The sequence below is a fragment of the Diadema antillarum genome, unplaced genomic scaffold (assembly GCF_040938485.1).
Source record: "Diadema antillarum isolate AM-2024a unplaced genomic scaffold, OU_Dant_1.0 seq00001482_RagTag, whole genome shotgun sequence".
Taxonomy (NCBI): Eukaryota; Metazoa; Echinodermata; class Echinoidea; order Diadematoida; family Diadematidae; genus Diadema; species Diadema antillarum.
Genome location: NW_027272221.1, coordinates 103,698 through 126,022, shown reverse-complemented (window position 1 = coordinate 126,022; position 22,325 = coordinate 103,698). Strand labels below are relative to the sequence as shown.

The following is a 22,325-nucleotide window of genomic DNA, read 5'->3' as shown; positions in this document are numbered from 1 at the left end:
TCTGGAAATGAAATATGGTTCATTTGATATTCGAAAGGTTCTGAACCTTTGGGATAATTATCCTTATTACATTTTTGGAATTATGAAACTTTGGAATAACAAACATTTCAGACTAATGCCACAATGCTTGGATTTTAAATAGCAAACCTTTTTTCATTTTCAGATTTACCAACCTCTAGGTATTGGGAATTAGTGTGTTTCAGAATATTTAACGAACCTTTGGAATAACAAACAGCATTGCATATTTGTATGGAACAAATCTTCAGAATAATGAACATTACCTGCGAGATACATTGTACGATACAGTTTGTACATGTTGTAAACTACCTCATTGGCAACTGAATGTAAATGAAATAAGTTTCCAATCATCTTTGAATGCCATTTTGAGCTGCTTATAAATGTGTTCCACTTTGTAATACCACCAAGTAATCCCCATCATTAGCCCCCCCCCCTAAAAAAAAAAAAACCACAAACAAACAAACAAACAAACAAACAACATTGTGTAAATATTTATGCTTTCTTAACCAGAGCAAAGCAGACGAGTCTTCCTGGTTCTATGGGAGGCTTCCTGGGAAAAAAAGAAAGAAAAAGATTTCTTCATGTTCTGACAAGAGAATACAAATTTACATGTGCATGTATGTCTACCTGAATTTGGAAGTGTTGAGATGGCTGTATGCATACAGTTGTATATATGTCACACACAAGTAAAATGGTATCCCCCTATTATTCTTGGAATCTTCCTTCTTTTGGTACCGCATGAGTGTTGGCAGCTTTGGGTTATTACCATGCAGGCTGCAGCACAGCAGAATTGTTGGATTCCACTATTCTTGTCAGGACTGCCCCATTTTCACCTTACATCAGTGACCATCCATCCACTTCACATGTAAATTTGCCGGGAAAAAAAAAATCCTCTTTTACAGAACCTCTGGAAGTGGATCTCCCTCTGCCCTGACTCTTTGTTCCCAGCATTCCAAGCAAAGCAAGTTGGATATAGGCTCCAATGCATTCTCATTGTCTGGGGATTTCTTCCCCTAGTGGGTTTGTAAAGAGGAGACCCCCTTTTAATCCTACCCAGTGGAGATAGACAGAGTGAGTGGTCAATAAAGAGGCCAGATTCCTCTTACAAAACAGGGTTGTGGGGTAAACTCATATAGTTTGGGAACACCCCCCCCCCCCATGTGTGGAAACTCCGATGAAGAAAGAAAAAAACAAAGAAAAATGAATGGCTCAAAGTTGTTGGGTGTCCTTCAGTAGATAGCAAATAGAGAAAATGACTCATTTTATACCACATTATCATTAATAACAAAGAATTGTCTTTCCTACATGACAGAAAACTACATCTAGATGTTTGGAATAGAGTTTAAAACTGTTGTTAAACTCTGTCAGTTATGCCAAAGAGATTCTTGTTTTGACAAACTCTTGAAATCCTTCAGGCAAAGAAATTGCTTTGTTATGCACATACATCAGGATTTTATTTTGATACATCAGAATGGCAAAAAGAGTGAAATACACAAAGAAATGTTATAACTTTGGAACCTATAGAACTACAATTTATTATTATTTTTTTTTTTGATATTGAGATATTGTTTAGTCTGGGCACTTTTCCCTATAAAGGGTGTTAGTATTGTTGTATGTGACATAACAACACTAAAGGTAATTTAGATATTCACAAATAGGAAGGGGTTTTGCAGCACAGAAGAAACTAATGGCCAGATTTCTCATCATTGGTTTCCTGTGGAATCTCAGTCCCACGTACCAACGCGAATGACAGACAGACACTAAACTTGTCGCGTCGGCAAGGAAGGAAGAAGGCCAGACCAAAACAATAGAAACCAAATTCTTTCACCGATACCTGGCAATAGCGGTTGGCTTTTATTTTGATAGTGCTTTGACTCCCCCAACAGTGTTCACAATGTGTTTTGTTTTTCCTGTGGTTTGCTCAATGACAGCGAAGTCAGACCTGCTACTGAAATTAAGATAAAAAAGGAAATGAATATTTGTAAGAGAAAGAGCTGAGGGAGTGAGAGAAATCCAAAACAAGAGGAAGTGCCGAATGTACCAGGGCGGAGCAAACAGCAGCAAAATTGTACAATTTGGCAGAGAGAGAGAGAAAAATGATTAGGTGGGCAATACTACATAGTCAGCTTGCCAATGTTGAATCATGATAAAGGGATGGAGGAAATCATTTGACGTACTATGGATTATACATGTACATGGAGGCCCTAATGTGAATTTCAACTTGCACAAGAGAGAACTAACTCATTTTTACCATCCAGGGTAGACTTTTATTTTAGACTTAGCCAATTTTTTGACTTGTGCCAGCTTGACTGGTTTTCACTGAAGTTCTCTTTGTCTTGACTGTGTTTTAAAAAGCTCATGACAAATCTACACAACTAGGTTTTAAGTTTTCAGTCTTCGCTTTTGAATAAACAAGAAAAAGAAGAAAAGAAACATAAGGCACTGACAACTGAAAATATAGTATAGGCCCTTGGGCCCTATTCATAACTAGGGAGGTAGGATGTTCCACCTCCCTGGCATTTTATAACAATGTTGACATGAAGCCACAAAATCTATAAGCCTATTTTTTTCTATTACACTGTATTTTCAACTTACTTTCATAACTTTGGTAAAAATCAAACAGAAGAGAAGAAGTTTTGTCAAAATCAGGCAGATCGAATGAAAGGTTTAGATTTGAAGTTTTCACAGAACATTGATAAAATACAACCATATATGATTGCAAATAAGATGAGGCTAATGAGAGATGTCATCGCCTTACACATTGACCTGCATACAAATCTTAGCTGTATTTTCTATATGTTGAAATTAAATGAAAAGGATAGACTTTGTATCTTTCAAATAAAATTGTTGCATTATAATAGCTTTCAAAAAGAAGGTTGTTTGTGTGTGTTTTTTTTTGTGTGTGTTATGTGGGGGTGCATCAGTCACAAAATCTTTGATCAACAACATGATTTTTACATTTTCCGTATAAATTTATTTGAGAGAAGGGCAGCAATGATATCATCTAATCTATTTAGTTTTGCAGGAGATCAATTATATTTTTTGTCCCTGTTTCTTTATTATTGTTTGATAAAAATAAGATTTTTAAGATTTTCTTAATTATCACCCAGTTCCAATGAAACATAAACTTTTCTGGCTCTTCTGACTTTATTCTTAATTTAATTTCAGCTTGAACAAGAAGTGACATACACAGCAGCACACTTCAACATAAACAGAGGATACAATGTACACACTGTGTAGCCTCACTCCTCCTTGCTTGTGTACAACAGTTTCCTGCCTTTTGACCTGTAGTCTGTACAGGCATTGCTTCCACCTAAAGAGAGCATCCATAATGCTCCCTCACCCACCCTTGTCAGTGTATTGTGTACTGAGATTGAAACTTTTGTAACACATGCTCTGTGAGCTCAAACCCAAGAGAAGCAGGTTATATCCAATGATTCATCTTTGGTAACAAACCCTTTGTCACAGCCAACAAAAAGACCGCTAGTCTTTGAATCCAGGCTATGTTGTCTCTTCTCTGGGGAAAGGCAGGAAGTGGGTTTACACTGTAGTACCCCTCCTGCAGAAAGTGAGATTTGATGTGCCTGTGTGTGTGTGTGTTTGTGTGTGTCATGCCTCTGGAGATTTTGACAGTCAAAAGTGCATTGTGCATTCATTATACAGTCATGGATAGAATTATCATTTTATGCTTATCAAATACATTTTTTTTTTGGGGGGGGGGAGGGGGAGTGGGGGTTGGGGAGTTGGGCTCATTGACCACACTGTACTAGCTATGTGCTGTCGTCAGCTTTTTACTTCTGTGTATTCTTTTGTTTCATTTTATTTTTTGTAGAGCTAGGAAGATAGGAAAGGTGTAGTAGTGTCATTTGTGATGGTGTGAAATGGGTTGATTGTGAGTTTGTTGAACGTAAAATTGTGACTACTTAGTCATCAATAAAGACAGCTTTCAAGATACAATTCAAGCAAGTTCAGAAAGTCTCTTGGCACTGATAATTCATACAGTAGTTTAACCAGTTAGGCCTACCAGAAACTGCTTTGTACTAGTACTTTCTTTTATGCAATGAACCACAGCGTGAAAAACTTGGCATTCAGACTACAGGGTATAGGTCAGGTGTCCTACATGTAGGTGTCACTCATTAAGGGTCTGTATCTGATAGACTAATGTTAAGCCTGTGGTTAGCCTCACTGAAACAGATTTTGAACTCGTCATACAAAAAGTGCAGGTTTTTATGACAGCAGGTAATCATGTCATACATCTCGTACAATGTACAGAGAGTCAGGGTCTGTATGGGTCCCATATTGGCAGACAGACTTCCTGTGTACTCAAGGGTAACCTGTTTGTGGCTAGTCTGGGCCATCATAGTAGTAGGGAAATTTGTTTAATAGATTTGTTTGATTTAAAAACCTATGATGTGAGAATGAGATAGTCTAGGAACCAAAAACATCTTTGGATTTTTGAAATTGTTTTTATGATATCAGATATTTTCTTGCATCAGTAGCCAAAATTAACAGAAACATAATGTATACGCTATAATTTTCGTGTACATAAATTTTCGCGAATTGCCGCTGTCACACATTTTCGCGAGTGGTTAAATTCGCGATTGGGGGACCAGAGAAAATATGAAAAGGCAAAGAAAGTGTGAATTTTCAACTTACTAGCAAATAAGAATGATACTAGTTATACACTGCATGAAAAAGACTTGTCAAACTCTGCGAACTAGTAAGTTAGAATTCAACATTTTTGAAGTGGTTAAGTCCATCGCGCTAGATTTCTGACGAGTGGTCCCCTAGATTTCTGACGAGTGGTCCCCTTGCGATAATGGATTGGCTCTCTACAGTATTCGTAAGTAGACGTGGATGTGCGTAAACAAGCTTAGCCAGTATGGTCTGTTCGGTAAGCCGTGACATGGTATACTAGTACTGAAATGTTCGTATCATCAAGGCAAGGGATTCATTTTGGAAGGTAATATTTTCGCGTGTTGTTAATCTCGCGAATAGCTCCCGACCTGCGAAATTCGCGAAAATAAAACCCCCGCGAAATATATAGCGTATACAGTAATTGAAAAAAACAAACTACAGTTCAATTTGACAAAATGGTGTTTGTTAATATCAGGTAGTTTATCAAAACTATCGTACAATGACTTTTTACTATTTGTCTACATACAGAAGACCTTGTTTATTTTGCCAACATGTACCCAGATAGTCTGTTGCAACCATGATTGCACCCACATTTATAGGCAAATACAAGTAGGATCAGGCAACAATGTTGCCACCTCACAATTTTCTAATATTGGCTTACCAAGTGCATTTGTAACATAAAAGAGGAACTGGTTTTTGGTTGCTATAATTCACCAATGCCACAGTTTCTTGCTGTTAACTCGTTGAGGATTACGCTGATTTTGCTATATCATATCATTTCCCATATTGTTGGGTAGACACCTGGGCACCCGAGTACACCCAAGACTACTGATAGTACAATGTTATGTACATTGTAGTTTACAATGGGTTAACTGCTGTCCCAACTCTTCTATGAATTGAGGAAAGATTTTGGGGTGGGTGATGACATCATTTGTCACACCTTGTCTATAAATAGCCAATACACTGTTTACATAAAAATTTGAAGTACATTACAAAATAAAACAAAATTTGGATGTTCTTTGTGTATTAATGAGCCAATTCTGAGATAAATTTCAGGTTTAGTATTATACCTCCCTCGATGTACAGTGCATGAGGTCCTTCATTTTGTTGTTGTTTTTTTTTTGAGAGAGAGAGAGAGAGAGAAAAGAAGCGCATCTGCAGTTTATCATTGTAAGCCTAAATCATCTACAGTTAAAACATCTTTAAATATTACATGAAATGCTTCTGGACTGTCTATTAACAAAACTTGATCATACAAACGGACAACATTAGTTTGTTAAAGTCATACAAATAGACAACATTACAATGTAGTTTGTTAAAAAGAATGTTTGCTCTTAGTCTTTCAACTCTTTCGATGTTTCGGTGTTTTATCACAGTTCAAATGTCTTTGTGGCAATTGTCTGTTAATTCGTAGCATGCAGGTCTTTGATTGACACCTTAATATCGGGTGTATGTGAATATAAAATATTGTCTGATGGAAGGCCATCCATGTGTGGAATTCCATGGCTGTTGATACCACCAGTGTTTATGCATCCTCCATCGAGTCCGCTTCCAGATGAATCGAGCCTACCACCGGCATCTAGGAGGCGTTTCTCCAACAGTTTGACCTCCAGGGCAAGCTTGCGCTGGACCAAGAGGAGGTTGTCCCGCTCAATCATCATCTTTTCCCTCTGGAGATCCAGGATGCTCTGTATCGTTGCAGATCGCTCCTCGTTCCCCTTCCTCCGCTTGGGTGTGGTCGACCTTTCCCTGGTATCCACAGCAGTGCTTGCTTTTCTTCCAAAGATGTGGTTGTCACTGTCCAGGACATCATTCGGGAAGAGAAGTCGCCTCATTATCCTCTCAGCGTGCTCCTCGTCTTCATCATCATCATCATCATCATTGTCATCATCATCGTTTTCACCGTCAATGTCTTCATCTGCAGTAAGAATGAAAATGGCACCATAATAAAACGTCAGGTGGTGATAACTGCAAAGAAGCTTTTAGGTTATTGAATCAATCTTTGTTTTTTACATGTCCGAAAGAGGGAAGTGGAGCACAAGTAAGAAGCATGCAAGTCAATGTGATTGGCAAGTGGTACTTTCCTGAATATATGTAAAACAGAACAATGTCGGAACTAATGACAAAACGCTTAATCTTTCTAGGTAGCCTCATCAGAAGAGAGATGAAGCATAGTGCATCAATTCAAATTTGATAGAGCTACAAATTGTAACACATTTATAGTGGCTTACTCAGCCAAAATTTGATGATAGAATCCATGATTTGCATTGTTGCATTGTTGCTGGAGTTTTGAACAATAATCAAATATTTGTGCTGGTGACGTTCATGCAAGAAGTGTAGTATCATCAAGTGGTGAGACACAAGATACAGACTCAGAGTCACATTGTACTTTCCTTGTTCTCATGTGGAGACTGTACAATGTTTTATTATACAAACATTATGGGAGTTTAAGTTGTACTTTTGTCTCCAAGAGCCATATGAACACTGGACTATAATTTGATGTACATTAATTGATATTTGGGTGCATTAACTGTTAAAAAGGTGTGCCTGGGGAATGGTAAGAAATATCAAATAGTGACTTTAGGAAGGTATACTGCAAGTAGGTTTCTCATTTTGATACCTTCTTCATCATCCGCCTCCTGGTAACTGTTGTCATCGGCATCATCACACGGCACAAACCCGTCGTCGTCATATTCGATGTAGGGGGGATTGTATTCCTCTTTCTTAATGTCGTCCTCCTCCTCGTCGAAGGGCTGTATAGCGTAGCCCTTGACGACCTTCAGCATCATCTTGTGAGCTCTGGACATCACCATGCGTTTCGCCCGCATCGACAACCTGCTGATGTCCTGGCCCCGCGCCCGCATCCTCTCGCGCTTGAACATCACCTGCGCCTCGCTGCGCAGCTTGATCATCTTCCGCTTGACGTCGAGAAAGGTGCGGGTTTTGCTGCGCTCGGGCAGGGCCTCTCGGTACCCATCGTAGATGTCGCGCCAGATCTCCTCCCTGTTGGTCTGCGTGAGGTGTTTGGAGCTGTCGAGCTCGCGCCGGTGCTCCTTGTACTTGCCAATGAGGAATTTCATCTCTTCCAGGGAATAATTTGGCTTCCTCCTTTGCATTGCCTTCACCCCCTTCTTTCCCATAGTTTGAAGTACTGGTACAAACTTTGTGTAGAAGTCTCTGGGATGGAGCTGTGGAGTAGAATTTAGTGAATGCACAAAGAAGAGTTGAACACTCAGTGATATTTATTGCAAAATCATAAATATGTTGCTCAAGTGGGAATTTTTTTTGAAAAGTTTCTAACATTTAGTGTAGTCAGTTAGTTTATTTCAGATTATGCCAGATCAGTTGGTAGTTAGTCTGAAAAGAAAGTGTAAAATTTTACAAGTATAACACTGGAAATTTGATCCAAAGTGATAAAAATTATGAAAAGCTGTGAAATGTTGAAGTTCTCTCTCTGTCACAAAAGATTTCTTGAACAGCCATAATGCCGATAGAGATGACTCTCATTATAACAAAGTCTGTGGGACTTGAAGTTTACTTAATAGTACAATTGTACTTTCATTGTATTAATATTTCATCAGAATGATCAAATAAAGTATACATGTACATGTAATAATTTTAGGAACCAAATTGTTTACTTTTTTAATAACAAAATTTTGTTGTTCAAATTTATGAATTTTCTTCCGTCGAGATGTTTTCATTGCAACTGATTGACAAATTGCCCTACATCGACGTAAATAAGCACTGAATTGATCAGTGTTTTAGTAGTAGCCATGATAAAAAATCATGGTCAACCAACACTTGCTTTCGGGCGAAAGCTCGGTGGTCTAGTGGAGATGACGCCTGTCCGGTGATCAGGAGGTCGTAGGTTCGAATCCTGCCCGAGTATGTACGCCCATGATTTTTTATCATGGCTACTACTAAAACACTGATCAATTCAGTGCTTATTTACGTCGATGTAGGGCAATTTGTCAATCAGTTGCAATGAAAACATCTCGACGGAAGAAAATTCATAAATTTGAATAACAAAGCAGTACCCGCTGCATGCTATAAGGATTAGAACCAACACTTGCTTTCGGGCGAAAGCTCGGTGGTCTAGTGGAGATGACGCCTGTCCGGTGATCAGGAGGTCGTAGGTTCGAATCCTGCCCGAGTATGTACGCCCATGATTTTTTATCATGGCTACTACTAAAACACTGATCAATTCAGTGCTTATTTACGTCGATGTAGGGCAATTTGTCAATCAGTTGCAAAATTTTGTTGCTTTCTAAGCATTGATGTCTGTTGTAGCCCCCTGTAGTGGGGTAATGCTGTCATAGCCTTACAAATGCCATCGATAGCCTAGTTTGTTCATAAAATCTTGATATTTCTAGTGTTTTGGTTTTTCAAATCCTAATATCTCTGATTGATCATTATTTCAAAGTTATTTGAAGTTACTCAGGTGGGAATAACAGTATGTTTTAAATACATTTTTCAGAGCAGAAGAATTCAATTTTCATCATTTTTGAATTTTTTTTTTGTATGATTAGAGGAAAATTGTGAGGTGATGACATGAAAATTTGCTTTTATCATTTTTTGTCTTTGAACTCTATGCCATTGCTGAATCCAAACATACATGTTTGGGGAAACATAATTCTATTTAATACAATAAACATTAATATCAAATCTGAAAGTTTTATAATCATTTGTAGAGATATAAAAGAAAGTTAACAACAAAGTTTATATTTTCACTTGTTTTTATACATTGATGTTGGTCAGTCACATGATATGCAAATAAGATGACATAATTGTGTCATCATTTTGTACTTGTATATAATTGTGTTGTTATGCTTACATTGTATTACAGTCAAGACATGCAAGGGAGAAATATTTAATTGTAGGCCTAGTGTAGGCATTTCCTACTAGCTTCAAATACTGTATAATGGCAATCTCATCTGGTTCACTCTGCGAGTGTGCAGTGTGTGCATTATAATGAATGAACCTTTATACACACACACATTACATACACAGGCACCCATTTGTACATCACCTGTGCACACACATTGAGATCGACCATGCTAACAAACACTGCACGCAGTGTGCACAAGATCTATAGGTTGTCCTAACTACTTGTGCTCTGTACTATATTTTGCCGTATCTTGCTGCAAGTCAGCCTATTTTATCACCCAACATATTGGGTTAAATCCTCAATGAACAAGACTACAAAGCTTAGAAGATTTTCTTAAACTCAGTACTGAAGAGACCAGTATATAAAAATGACAGAATAATGTGTATTTTGGGAGAAAAACTTACCTATGTTTGGGTCAGATTTGCGCTCTAGTCTGGGAGAGTGGTGTAGGATGCAACTGAATCAGTCCTAAGTGCTGCATACAAAGTGTGCAGCACACGTAGGATCATCCTAAACACTTGTGATATGAATGAGCGACAATCTGCACTCTGTGTGTGTGTGTGTGTGTGTGTGTGTTGTGTATCCATTGTGTGTTGTGTGTGTGTGGTGTGTGAGCTTGTTGGGTAGATCCCCTTTGTGCCTGTTGTGTGTATGTGTGTGTACACATACAGTGTACTGTAGGTTAGCATTGCCAGTATGTGGGTGGCGAAATGGAAATCACAGAGCTATGCTGCAAATACTAGTGTGCGTGATGCATTCATTCTTCAAGACTTTCATATTTTCATAGTTTACTGTAGGTAATTATGAACACTGAAGAAATATTGCCAAGTCATGAAAAAAGTACAAACCTACTACTGAAGTATGTAAAATTGTCTTTGTTATGCTTTGAAAAAGAGAAGCCCTTGAACAAACACCCATAAAACAAGTTTTCAATTTTGTGAAAACATTGCATTGTTTTCCTTGATTTTCCTTCTTATTTTTTTTTTACGGGCATATCGCACAACTCATTTGATGTAGCGAGATTTTTTTTTTTCATTTATTTATTTATTTTTTTGCTATAGGCCTATGGAGTTAAGACTTTTCACTCTTTTAAATGTTGGCACTCCATAGAAATCAAGATTGTCATTTGGTACATGAAATACATTGTCACCTGCCCTTCTCTCTCTCTCTCTCTCTCTCACTCTCTCTTCACAATGTGTTTGCACTCACAGACCCACATATTATGATACTCATGGCAACAGTTTTAGTGGTTTGAGTGTGAATATTTGTGTTTATGAATTTCTTTTTAAAATACTCTGTACTTGATGCAAACACACGCTCACAAGACCACTTTCTTTACCTGCAGTGGGGCTTCATTATTAAAAGCTTGTAGCCTGTAGGGATGATATGTTGGCGTATATTTCATCTTTAGAAAAACAAGAAAATTCTTGGCAGTCCTGACTCTAGTTTGTAGCATGGCTTGCCTTGATAATATTAGACCTACATATTGTATGTGTATGAATGTGTTTGAAGGGAACTGTCAGAAATATACTAGTGAGATGCAAACGCTAAGTCAATGTAGGGCCCCCCCCCCCCCCCCCCCCCCCCCCCCCCCCCCCCCGGTTTGACAGTGGAAACTGGAAATGACTGTCTCCCCTATGTGCAGAACACCATTTTTGGCCTACATTAATTAGCAATGTCTTAAAGGGTGTGTACAGTTCTTGTCGAGGTGAGGATTTAGCTTTTAACGTTTTGCGAGAAATTCAGAAACCACTCTGTGAGATGTCAAAGAGCATGCAATTCTAAGGGGTATCAAAAGTTTATTTGATGAAAATCGGTTTTGAAATGGCTGAGATATCCAAAAACAAGGTGAAATAAAGAGATCCTAATAAAAGGCGTGGCCTGTCGCCTTTTATTATTATCACCTTTTTGGATATCTCGGCCATTTGAAAACCAATTTTCATCAAATAAACGTTGAATCCTTCTTAAAATACATGCTCTTTCATATTTCATAAGAGGTTTCTCATTATCTCACTTAGGAGGAATGTTCAAAACATGAATCTCCACCTCAACCAGTACTGTACATTCCCTTTAAGTGTCTTTGTGTCGCAGTCTATACAAACCTTGCTGTTGTCATTGTTGGGAATTGACACAAACTTTTTTCTCTGATCTTTGAATAGATCTTTAAACTTTGAATTTTTGTGACCCCCGAAAAAGGTTGAATAGGCCCAAATTAAAAAGGAAACATAGCAATCCATTTGAATCTTACCTCTGCGATTGGGCTACCAAAAGAGGACCATTTTGGAAATTTGCTGGCCCACCATCTATTTTTAGCGATCTTGGGCCACCACGGCCACTGATGTAAAGGAACCAGAGCTACTAAGTCTCACGCATTCTGCGTGAGACTCAAGCATTTAGGGTCTGTCTCACGATCTCACGCATGTCACCCATTTTTCTCACGCATCTGGTAAAGTCTGCAATTTGGGCCAAAAATAATGAGCATAGCTCAAAGGATTTAGAGTGATAGGCCTAGTTGCAATTGAAGGTATATTTCCCTTTTGCCTTTCAAAATTAGTAAAAGATAGTCACTTATGTATGCATCAGATCGCTTCATTAAGAGCTAATAATTTAAAAAAGCTCCCTACCATGGGAGGGGGACACCCTCCTCGTTCGCGTGCGCATGCGCGCGAGCGCTGAGACGCCGAGTCATAAAAATCTCACTCATAAGAGTTTTTTGAACTTGGCATCTCTGAGGAACTGATGTTTAAATTCCAGTCATTTGTGATTGAGAGTGTTTCTTTGCTGTTACAATGATTTCTGTTGCAATCCAATGATTTCTTTTGTGGGTCCACCTTTTATTTGGACCACAATTTCATCAAATAAACTTTGAATTCCTCTTAGAATTGTATGCTCTTTCACATAAAGTGATTTCCAATTATTTTGCAAAGAGTTAAAGGGTGTGTACAGTTCTGGTCGAGGTGTAGATTTAGCTTTTTAACATTTTGCAAGATATTCAGAAACTACTCTATGACGGTTTTGAAATGGCCGAGATTTCCAAAAACAAGGTGAAACAAAGAGATCCTAATAAAGTTGTGGCATGTCGCCTTTTATTATTAGCACTTTTTTTGATATCTCAGCCATTTGAAAACCAATTTTCATCAAATAAACATTGAATCCTTCTTAAAATTACATGCTCTTTCATATTTCATAAGAGGCTTTTGATTGTCTCACTTAGGAATGTTCAAAACATGAATCCCTACCTCAACCAGCACTGTACAGTCCCTTTAAAACCTGAATCCCCACCTCAACCAAAACTATTACCAAACATGTTGTCAAGAATAGTTGCCATTATGGGTAACTTCATATAGATGGCATATGGCCAGATAGAAACTGCAGTTTGTTGGGGTAGCCGTCAGAATCATACCAGTGCAGTAGGGCAGCCTCTTGCACTTGCAGAGCAAGATTGTTGAATAGTCTTGTAGATCTTATACCCTTTGACCTGAACTTGACTGTTTTGTAATTCAATGAATGTGTAAGAACACACTTTTACAAGGTGAAATCCAGTTTGGAAGTTTGACTGGTAATATATCATACGAACGAGCAAGATGTCTTCTAGCTAATGAGCTGGATTTATCCATTCCAGCAAACCTATCAGAACTCCGGTCTTCAGACTGAGGTTGCATTGTGCCTGGGAAAGGCAGACTATGAATGCCTCCCTTGTCTGGCCCCAACATTCCTCAGCTCTGATACAATACCATTCCTGCCCCAGCATACCAACTTGGAGGTCAGCCGGGGTCACTTTGAGTTGGGTATTTGAAAAAAGGTTGGTGAGAACATGGACCTAAGGTCCATGGTGAGAACAGGGAGGTGAGAACCAAGGGTGTGTGGAGAGAAACGAGGGTGTGTGTGTGTGAGAACTTGGCTTTTCAACCTGGTTTCTATACTCTTGACCAGGATTTGTAAATTGTACTTTTTTAAGTGCAGGTGCAAATGAAGTTCGTATAAAAGGGGCCATTCTAGGCCAGATCCTAATGTATCTGAGGGATCATTATTTTGCAGGTATTCATCCAGAAATTACATTAGGCCTATATTTTACATTTTTATGGCAGGAAAAATTAATTTTCATCAGGTTGTTTTTGGGGGTTTTTTACACAGTTAATCAAATATTATGAGATGATATCATCACCATGTCACTCATTTGGAAAACTGTTTGACGACTATTAGTAAAACTTCACCATTTCATACCTACCCTGATTTTAATGCAAGTTTGATTGTAAAGGATAGATCTCTCTTTTGCTTACAGAATGTTACTTTTTCTTTTCATGCTGTTGCTTCTGACTGGCCCAGAATTGCCCTTTTAGAGGTGATGAGTAGGCCTAATATATGAAAAGTTCACATCTATGGACATCAAAATCTTGTTCAACAGGAAATGTATGTGGCAAACATATTGCTAGATTTTCACTGAGAAAAGGTATCGTGGTGCTTCTTGACACCCCCCCCCCCCCCCCCGCCCAAAAAAGAGAGAATTTTAACAAACACAAAAGAATGAAAATAAACCATAAAATGTCTTTGTTGAAGCTGATGAGTGTTATCACTCTTCCCAAATACAATTCAGGAGGACTTTCCAGTACATGTTCACATAAATGATCATATTCTTGAAATGTTTCATTGAATATTTCCAATGTCATTTCTCCTCTGCAGCTTTACCAAGTCGCCTACATCCTCATCAAGTTTGCCAACTCGCCGCGCCCCGGCATGTGGATCCTGGAGCGGTCACGTGACTACGGCAAGACCTATGAACCCTGGCAGTACTTTGCCGAGACGCCGGCGGACTGCAGGAAGTTCGGCACGGAGCTGACGGAGGACATCACCCATGATGACGACGTCATCTGCACGACCGAATATTCCGATATTGTTCCTCTTGAAGATGGCGAGGTGAGGTGTTTTGTTTTGTTTTGTTTGTTTTTTTACCCGGACCAAAACAACATGGGTACTATTAGACACATCAAATTGTCATATATTCATACCACGTACAGATATGCAACTGTGGGATATACTGTACGAGCTTAAATTTTTGCGATGGTTTTATTTTCGCGAATTTCGCGAATCGCCTTTGAACCGCGAAAATAACAACACGTGAAAATTACAACGCGCGAATAGCTAAGTTCAGTTAGACCAGGGAGGTGAGAGGAAAAGGAGTGGGCACTGGATTAGTGTCTTTTGAACCATCCTCGGAGCCGCACTCCCCAAGAGACCACTCCACTAACTAGATTACTGCCGCTTGGCCGCACAGTGCACATGCGCAATCCTTGTCAACAGGCTGGTGGGTCTCACCCCTCCCTGGCCAGAACCTGGATTACTCCACGTGGTACTGGTGGGTGATGTATACTGGTGCATTACTGGTGCATTACCCATTGCTGTGCCAGCAAACAACACTGGTGCATTGTGATGTCCAGTGAACTGGTTGCATGGTCACATTTTGAATTTTGCAGCTAGTAAAATTTTTGTATCTATCGAGAGCTGAATTCTTAGACTAGCAGGTCCCAAGAGTATATGCCGTGTGAGCCTGCATAAAGAATGTAAAACCCTCATACACGTCCTTGTGAACACACACAAGTCAACTGGCCTGTCCATACTCCTAACGATAGAGGGCCAAATCACCGCGGCCCCGAGGATCGAACATCAAACAGCAGTGATACAACGATCAGACTGACCTCGTTACGTAAGAGGTCGTTTACTTGTTCGGTTGGGGCACTGATCCCTTGTAATCCTGTGTTGAGTGATAGGGAAAACCCTCAGGGCAGAGTGCCCACTCCTTTTTGTCTCACCTCCCTGGTTAGACCCTCGCAACCGCGAAATTAACAACACACGAAAATGTCCTCTATGTAGGAATTCGCAAAAATATCTGTACGCGAAAATTTCAGCTCGTACAGTACTTGTATGAGACCAGTCAAATGCATACGGCAACATTCAGACTTTGTGCGCAGTCATATTTTCTGGGAAGCTCATAATAAGTTATGCCATCAATATTACTAAGGCAATCAACTTTAACATTTAGAAAGCAATATGATTGACTACTTTGAATCTGGAATCCTTGCATGCTTACATTGGAAATCAAGAAAAAAAAGCATATTTAAGTGGAATCATTGTCTCTTTTTTAGTGTGCTAACAACATATTTGCATTTATGCAAATTGTGTCCATGTGACCAACTTGAAAATGCGTCCATTGTGTTTAATGATCTAGAAAATATGATTTTGGGCTTTTACATTTTTGTAGATTGTTCAAACTGTTTAGTTCAGATTAATCATATACTAAGTATCTCAAATTGAGTAGTTGGATGCTCAATTTAGATAGAATTTTGAATTGTGAGAGGTGCCAATTGGCATATTATGCAAATTTCACAAATATTTCTGTTTTTTTTTATTATTTTGAATTGGATATGCCATTCAGGAGACCATTTAACACCTTGCACTGCAGTGAAATTCCTACTCTTGTCACAGTTGGTAGATTGGCCTATAAAATTCATTCAACACTTGAAATAAGATGGTGACATTTGACATGAATGTTTCTTACATTATTGTGGTCTATTAGATGTCAGGTGGTTGTGTTGATAAAATCGATGTACTGGGAATCTCTTTTTTTTTCCTTGTAAAAAATACTGAAATTCAGTTTATGGTAAGCTTTACTTTTTAAGACCCAAATGTAAATTTCTTACTTCATTGATTAGTTAGATGTGTTGGTGGTTGTTTCTGTTTCAATGAAATAAAATGAATCTATTTGATGTCGAGTGCTGAGAGATTTTTAAAGTGCAATATATTTCTCTTTTATGTTTGTAGTGGAGAAAAACTGCAATGAGGTTTCAGCATTATCTCGAACACAAAGGCATGTACATTTGTACTTCTGACTTGATCAAATTTTTTTTTGTCGAATTCTGCCGTTAGATTGTGGTGTCCCTGGTGAACAACCGACCAGGTGCCCCGCACTCCTCTACACTCCAGGACTGGATCAAGGCTACCAACATCCGCATCCGCCTCCAACAGACCAACACCCTGCTGGGGCATCTCATGGCTGTGGCCCGTCAGGACCCCACCATCACCCGAAGGGTACGTGAAGACCCCCCTTCCCCCCCTCCAAAAAAAAAAGCAAAAAACAAAACAAAACAAAACACTTATTTGACAAGTCAGTTGGTTTCAATATTGAGTTTGAAATCTCTGACTAGAATTCTGAAGGCCTATCTTCGAAAATGACACGACCCCCCCCCCCCCCCCAAAAAAAAAAAAAATGGTAGACATCAGCAAAATATTGGAGCATTAAGTGTCGATAAAGAGCATGGTGTATTAAAGGCAGAACTTAGTACCCAATTTCAAAACCAAAAGACCTGAATGATAACACAATTGAAATAATCAGAAAGGCATTGCGAACAGTAGAGATTTTAGTCACAAGATGGCAGCAGACACACTCCATGCAAACAAAACTTCTTATGTAATCAGAGGTTGTGAAATTTGATACTAGTGTAACTTTTTAGATTAGTATCATAAACTATATTTTAAACTTTGCAGTCATGCAATCTATTATCTCTAGTACCTTTTTTAGTCATTATGAGATAAATGACATACATAATTTGTTCATGAACTCCTTAAGAATTTCATTCAAATCCAGCTTTAGGTAAAAGTTATTTCTTTCATGCATTGTCAGTCTGATCAAACTCATCAACAGTTCATTGTTAGTATAGGACACAACAAATTTGTATGTTTTCTTTTTGTGGCTCTGTTCACATGTCAACCTGGTTTTAATTTTCACTTGGCACCAAATCCTTGTCTGCTCGCTATGTAGTCTGTCAGAAGAATTTGGCACCGTGTGTGTGTGTGTTTGTTTGTGTGTTTGTGTGTTGATAGCATTAACAGTAGCAATACACAAACTGAACAGCATGAGTGTACAGACAGTTGTAGACCCTGTTGGCAAGCTCTCTGCATGTTGGCATGTTTGCAGGGATTAAAAAAAAAAGGAAGGAAAAAAATGGCACCAGTTTTTCATGCTGACGTTGAATTTCTCCCAACTCCAAACATGTGTTTCCCACCTGCAGTACTTCTACAGCATCAAGGACATCACCATAGGAGGGCGCTGTGCCTGTAACGGCCACGCCACCCTGTGCGACCTGCCGGACGTCGAAGAAAAACTGGTGTGCCGCTGCCTGCACAACACCTGTGGGGCGGAGTGCAACGAGTGCTGTCCCGGGTTCGTGCAGAAGGCGTGGCGACCATCAACCTACAGCAACCCTTTTGAGTGTGAACGTGAGTTTCCGAGCCTCTACATTCCCACTTTCCTCTTCCTCCTCCTCTTCATCTTTCACCTCATCCTCAGTTTCTCTTTCTGTCTTCCACTTCCTCCTCCTCTTCCTCTGTCTCTTCCTCTGTCTTTGGTTTATCTTTGCTATCTGCTTTTCTTCCTTTACCTTGTTCTTCTCCAGATCGTCCACATATTCCTCCTCATTTGCTGTTTTCCTGCTTCTCTTCCTTACCTTCATCTGTTTTCTTTCTTCTTCTTCCTTTTCTTCTGTTTGTTCTTCTCTTAATTCTTCATCTTCTTCATCTTTACCTTTTTCTTCTACTCTTCTTTTCTCCTTCTTTTTGTTCTTTTCTTCTTCTTCCTCATCTTTTTCTTCTCCTTCTCTTTCTTGTTTATCTTCTTCTTTTTCTTCATCTTCTTCTTCATCTTTTTCTCCTCTTTAACAATCTTCCTCTTCCTTCTGCTGCACTGTCATTCTCTTCTTCCTTTGTATTTTTCTTCTTTTCATTTCTACCTCCTCTTTTTCCTCCTCCACTTTTTCTTCCTCCTGTTACTCTTCTTTCCATCTCTTCTGCCTCCTCCTTGCCATCAACATCCTTCTTTCTCTTCCTTCTCTTCCTTCTCCTCTCATCCCTCTTCCTTGTCTTCCTCTTCTACCTCTCCTGTTTTAACTCCTTTTTCTCCTTTTCTTCCTCTTCTTCCACTTGCTACTTCACATTCTCTTCTTACCTCTTCTCCTTTCCCTCCTTTTCCTTTCTCCTATTTCTCTTCCTTTTCTCTTCTCATTCTGTTTTTTTTCTCCTTGTCTTTGTCATCATATTTCTTTTCTTCCTCATCCACCTTGCCCTCCTCTCCCATCTCTTCCTTTTAAACTCTTCTTTGTTTCATCTTCTCCCTTTTCCTCTTAGATAAGTTGTAGTTATGTTTGTTCCAAAAATCAGATTTTGATCGTACTGCTACTTCAAAGTCAAAACCCTGTATCCCCATCCTCTGTAATGAATGACCTATTAGAGCAGTCACACTGGCACATGCCAATCTTTTTGCCGAAGTCTTGTTATTACCTTGTGTGTACCTAGTTGTACAAATCTATATAAAGGAGTGTGAATTTCTCTTAGTTGGTAGTCTTAGTTAAGATTCTTTTTGACACTTGCAAATGAATCTGCCATTGTGCTGTGCTAGCTATGGAAATGATGGAACAAACTGATGAGAGAGGCTCTTACACAAGGATTTGATGTGTCTGTCTAAATCTCACAATAACTGCAGTTTAGGTATTAACCCATTGAGGACGAGTCCCGAGTATACTCGGGCAAGTGTCTATGGGAAATGCGTGTTGTAACAAAATTGGTCCGTTCTCAACGGGTTAAAAGTATGACTTTTCTGCACTGAAGGCTCGAATCAATCAGAATGAAATGGTTGGTTAGTCCTCAGACTTCAGTCCTTTTTGTCTACAGCAAGGAAAAAAAACCCAGCAAAACTTGAAGAGTTGGGCCTTAAAGCCACACTGCACAAATTCAATGAAGGGATTAATTAGGTCTAAAGGAGGCCTCTGTATTTGTGATCAGAGTGGAAATGTGTTGGATTTGTGGACTCTCTTATAAGAAGCTCTCAGAGTCAAAGCTGCATAAAAGCTTTCTTCATGCCATTTTCATTGGGATTAGTGTGATGTAACCCCTGTCTTTTCTTCTTTCCTTTCAAAGACACCCTCTTGCCTCAACATAAAGAGGAGATTAAACAATTTGCTAGATAAGGTCCTATGTCTTGTACTAGTCAACTCCTGAGTTTTTGCCCCCATATGTCTCCAACAGACTGATAAATACCCATTGTGGGAGCAGATTCACCTCACTGCAGGTCTTTACAATTCTTTTTAATGACTCCCTGGTCAACTGGTCAAGCAGGCCTTGAAATGAGGGCTTATCAGTGATAACAATGGAGGTGAAACAAAAGAATGCATCCTTGAAAGGTGCTTGGCCTGACCCAAGTGGTCAAGCAGGGCACTGGTTTGACCGCTTGCCCTCTTAATCATACTGCAACTGGTAATTCTTGTCACTTTTTTTCCTTTTGTCCAAAATTTGTAGGCTTCTTTGGTGCACTACAATTAGATTTTCTGTTGAGGATTCAAATACTGAAAATATGTGAAATTGTACAGATTACAATTTTGATACTTCACCCTTTTAAGGATTCCGATGAAATGCATAATTATATATATAGACAAACTACACATGTACAAAGTATCCCTAGATATGGGACAGTGGTATTGGTGGACTTGAAATGAACATGAGTGCTAAGTGGAGTGCAGGGGCCACTCTTAAAAGGTGACAGAGATGAATGCCAGAAACAGAGTATTGTAATTTATTAGTGCTGACCAGGGCCCTGTTTAATGAAAGAGTTATAATTGATTATATATAGTTGATTTCTATCATAAGTCTATGGCAGCCTGTGTGGTAAGGAAATTTTGTTTATATCTTTTGATAAAACGGGGCCCAGTTGTTATGTTTTCCTGTGGGCTGAACATTCTGACATGTTCTCTTTCTGGAATGATATTTGTAGTGCAATCGATCATCTCTTTTATCTGTGTGATGCTTGAATATGATGGTCTCACAGTTTGTAATGTGTATGAAACGACTCAATTAGGCCGGTTATCACTTGACTCATGTGCTGCCAGGGCTTAGCCAGCTGGTGAAGACACATAGATTGCATACATGTCTTGCCTCAGTAAGGAAGATGGGCTTAAGTTCAGCAAGTAGTAAAACATGCACATTTAGATGATGTTTGTTCAACCTAAATACAATTCATTGCACTTCGCCCCCAACAGCTTGTAACTGCTTCGGCCACTCCAACGAGTGCGTGTACGATGCCGGCGTCGCCGAGCGCATGGAATCCATGGACATCAGCGGCAACATGGAAGGCGGCGGAGTCTGCCAGAATTGCCAGCACAACACCATGGGGGTCAACTGCCACCTCTGCCGGCCCGGCTACTACCGACAGGAGGGCAGGGACTTGTCTGATTTCGCCATCTGCCAGCGTAAGTTCGTCTCCCTCCCTCCCCCCCCCCCCCCCCTCGCTCTCATTGCGTCTTGATTATGATGTCACATCTTTTTTTAACAGATCTCAAGCAGGAGAAACCGAGAACCCGAAGTATTCATTTTGTCGAGTTCGATTTCACGATGGAACTCGTCAATCAGAGCCAGAGCTGGGCGGAGAGGCTCGCGGAGATGTTAGTTGGCTCTTCATGTCTTGAGAAGAGACTATCAGTAAATTCTCTTTGATTAGGGAACAACTGTAAAACATGACATTTTAGTGGCATGAAATTTTGGCGAATTGGAGCCGACAAACTTTTTCACGTTATTAAATTTTCATGAAGTGTCTCTGGCATTCAATGCATATAGTGTAGACAAGAGCCTTCACGTGCATTTTAATTTCCTGAATCTTCGCTCTCGCGAAATTAAGATACATGCGAACATTCCTCGATTTACAGTAGGTTTGCTTGTTGATAAAACACATTTTAAAATAAAATTTGTTTTGGAATCTTCCTGATTTTGATACTTGGACTATTGGTGTAGCCGATTATTGTGCATGGAAATGTAGAATACAGATGGCGTCATTATACCCCCGCCAAACGAAGTTTGAAGGGGGTATATAGGAATCAGCGGACGGTCGGGCGGTCGGGCGGTCGGGCGGTCGGTCGGGCGGTCGGTCGGGCGGTCGGTCCGTTGCAAATCTTGCGTCGCGAACTACTTCCTCAGTTTTCAACCGATTCCCATAAAACTTGGCACAGATGTGTGCCTTGGGTTGTAGATGTGCAAGACATATTTTTTGACAGTACCCAAAAGTACGTTGCCATGGTAACGGCATATTATGGGCAAAAATGGGTACAAATCTTGCGTCGCGAACTCCTCCCACAGTTTTTGATCAATTTTTATGAAATTAGGTACAGATGTTCATCTGAATATGTTAATGTGCAAGACACATATTTCCGCAGTGGCAAAAAGTGCGTTGCCATGGTAACGGCATGTTATTGGTAAAATATAGGGCAAAATGCTTCATGGCAAAACTGCTTCATCAGTGTTCTTCCAATTCTCATGGAATTCATATTGAATGTTTGTCTTAGGATATAGGTCAGCATGACACATTTCTTGACAGTGACAAAAAGTATGTTGCCATGGTAACAGCTCACATATTATGAGCCAAAATGATGGAAAATTTTGTGTTGCAAACTACTTCCTCAGTTTTTGCCCAATTTCCATGAAACTTGGTACAGATGTGTGCCTTTGGTTGTAGATGTGCAAGACGCATTTTTTGACAGAACCCGAAAGTACGTTGCCATGGTAACGGCATATTAATGGCAGAAGATCAAGGAAAGATCTTGCGGATTTAACTACTTCCTCAGTTTTTTGACCAAAGCTTATGAAATGTGGCACACACCTTGATCTTGGTGGGAAGATGTGGAAGACATATTTTTCGGACGTGTCGGAAGCTGCGTTGCCATGGTAACGGCATATAAATGGCAGAAGATCA

The 22,325-nt window shown here is 39.5% G+C and overlaps 2 protein-coding genes and 2 non-coding genes across 4 annotated transcripts in view; 3 read left to right on the top strand and 1 right to left on the bottom strand.

Annotated features, from left to right (window-relative positions):
• LOC139709946 (laminin subunit alpha-5-like) overlaps positions 1–22,325 on the top strand; it is a gene marked incomplete at its 3' end in the record, with an annotated part of 126,050 nt that overhangs the window by 1,222 nt on the left and 102,503 nt on the right. The window contains 4 exon segments of the mRNA XM_071621897.1: positions 14,225–14,458; positions 16,466–16,627; positions 17,608–17,815; positions 20,623–20,832. Of these exon segments, the coding sequence (XP_071477998.1) occupies positions 14,225–14,458; positions 16,466–16,627; positions 17,608–17,815; positions 20,623–20,832 (814 nt within the window).
• On the bottom strand, positions 5,995–10,006 carry LOC139709943 (uncharacterized). The gene is made up of 3 exons (XM_071621894.1): positions 9,949–10,006; positions 7,277–7,844; positions 5,995–6,574 (listed from the first exon to the last, which is right to left on the bottom strand). The coding sequence occupies exons 2-3, from the start codon at positions 7,794–7,796 to the stop codon at positions 6,060–6,062; spliced, it is 1,035 nt and encodes a 344-aa protein (XP_071477995.1). The 5' UTR covers positions 7,797–7,844; positions 9,949–10,006; the 3' UTR covers positions 5,995–6,059.
• Trnat-ggu (transfer RNA threonine (anticodon GGU)) lies at positions 8,473–8,545 on the top strand. Its single transcript has one exon. It is a non-coding gene; the product is annotated as a tRNA-Thr (tRNA).
• Positions 8,741–8,813, top strand: Trnat-ggu (transfer RNA threonine (anticodon GGU)). Its single transcript has one exon. It is a non-coding gene; the product is annotated as a tRNA-Thr (tRNA).

Bases quoted from the DNA above. Each gene is read 5' to 3' on its own strand.
- LOC139709943 (XM_071621894.1), bottom strand. From the start codon at position 7,796: ATGGGAAAGAAGGGGGTGAAGGCAATGCAAAGGAGGAAGCCAAATTAT. The intron at 6,575-7,276 runs GTATCAAAATGA...TTCTTACTGCAG, and splicing joins GGAGGCGGATGATGAAGAAG to ATGAAGACATTGACGGTGAA.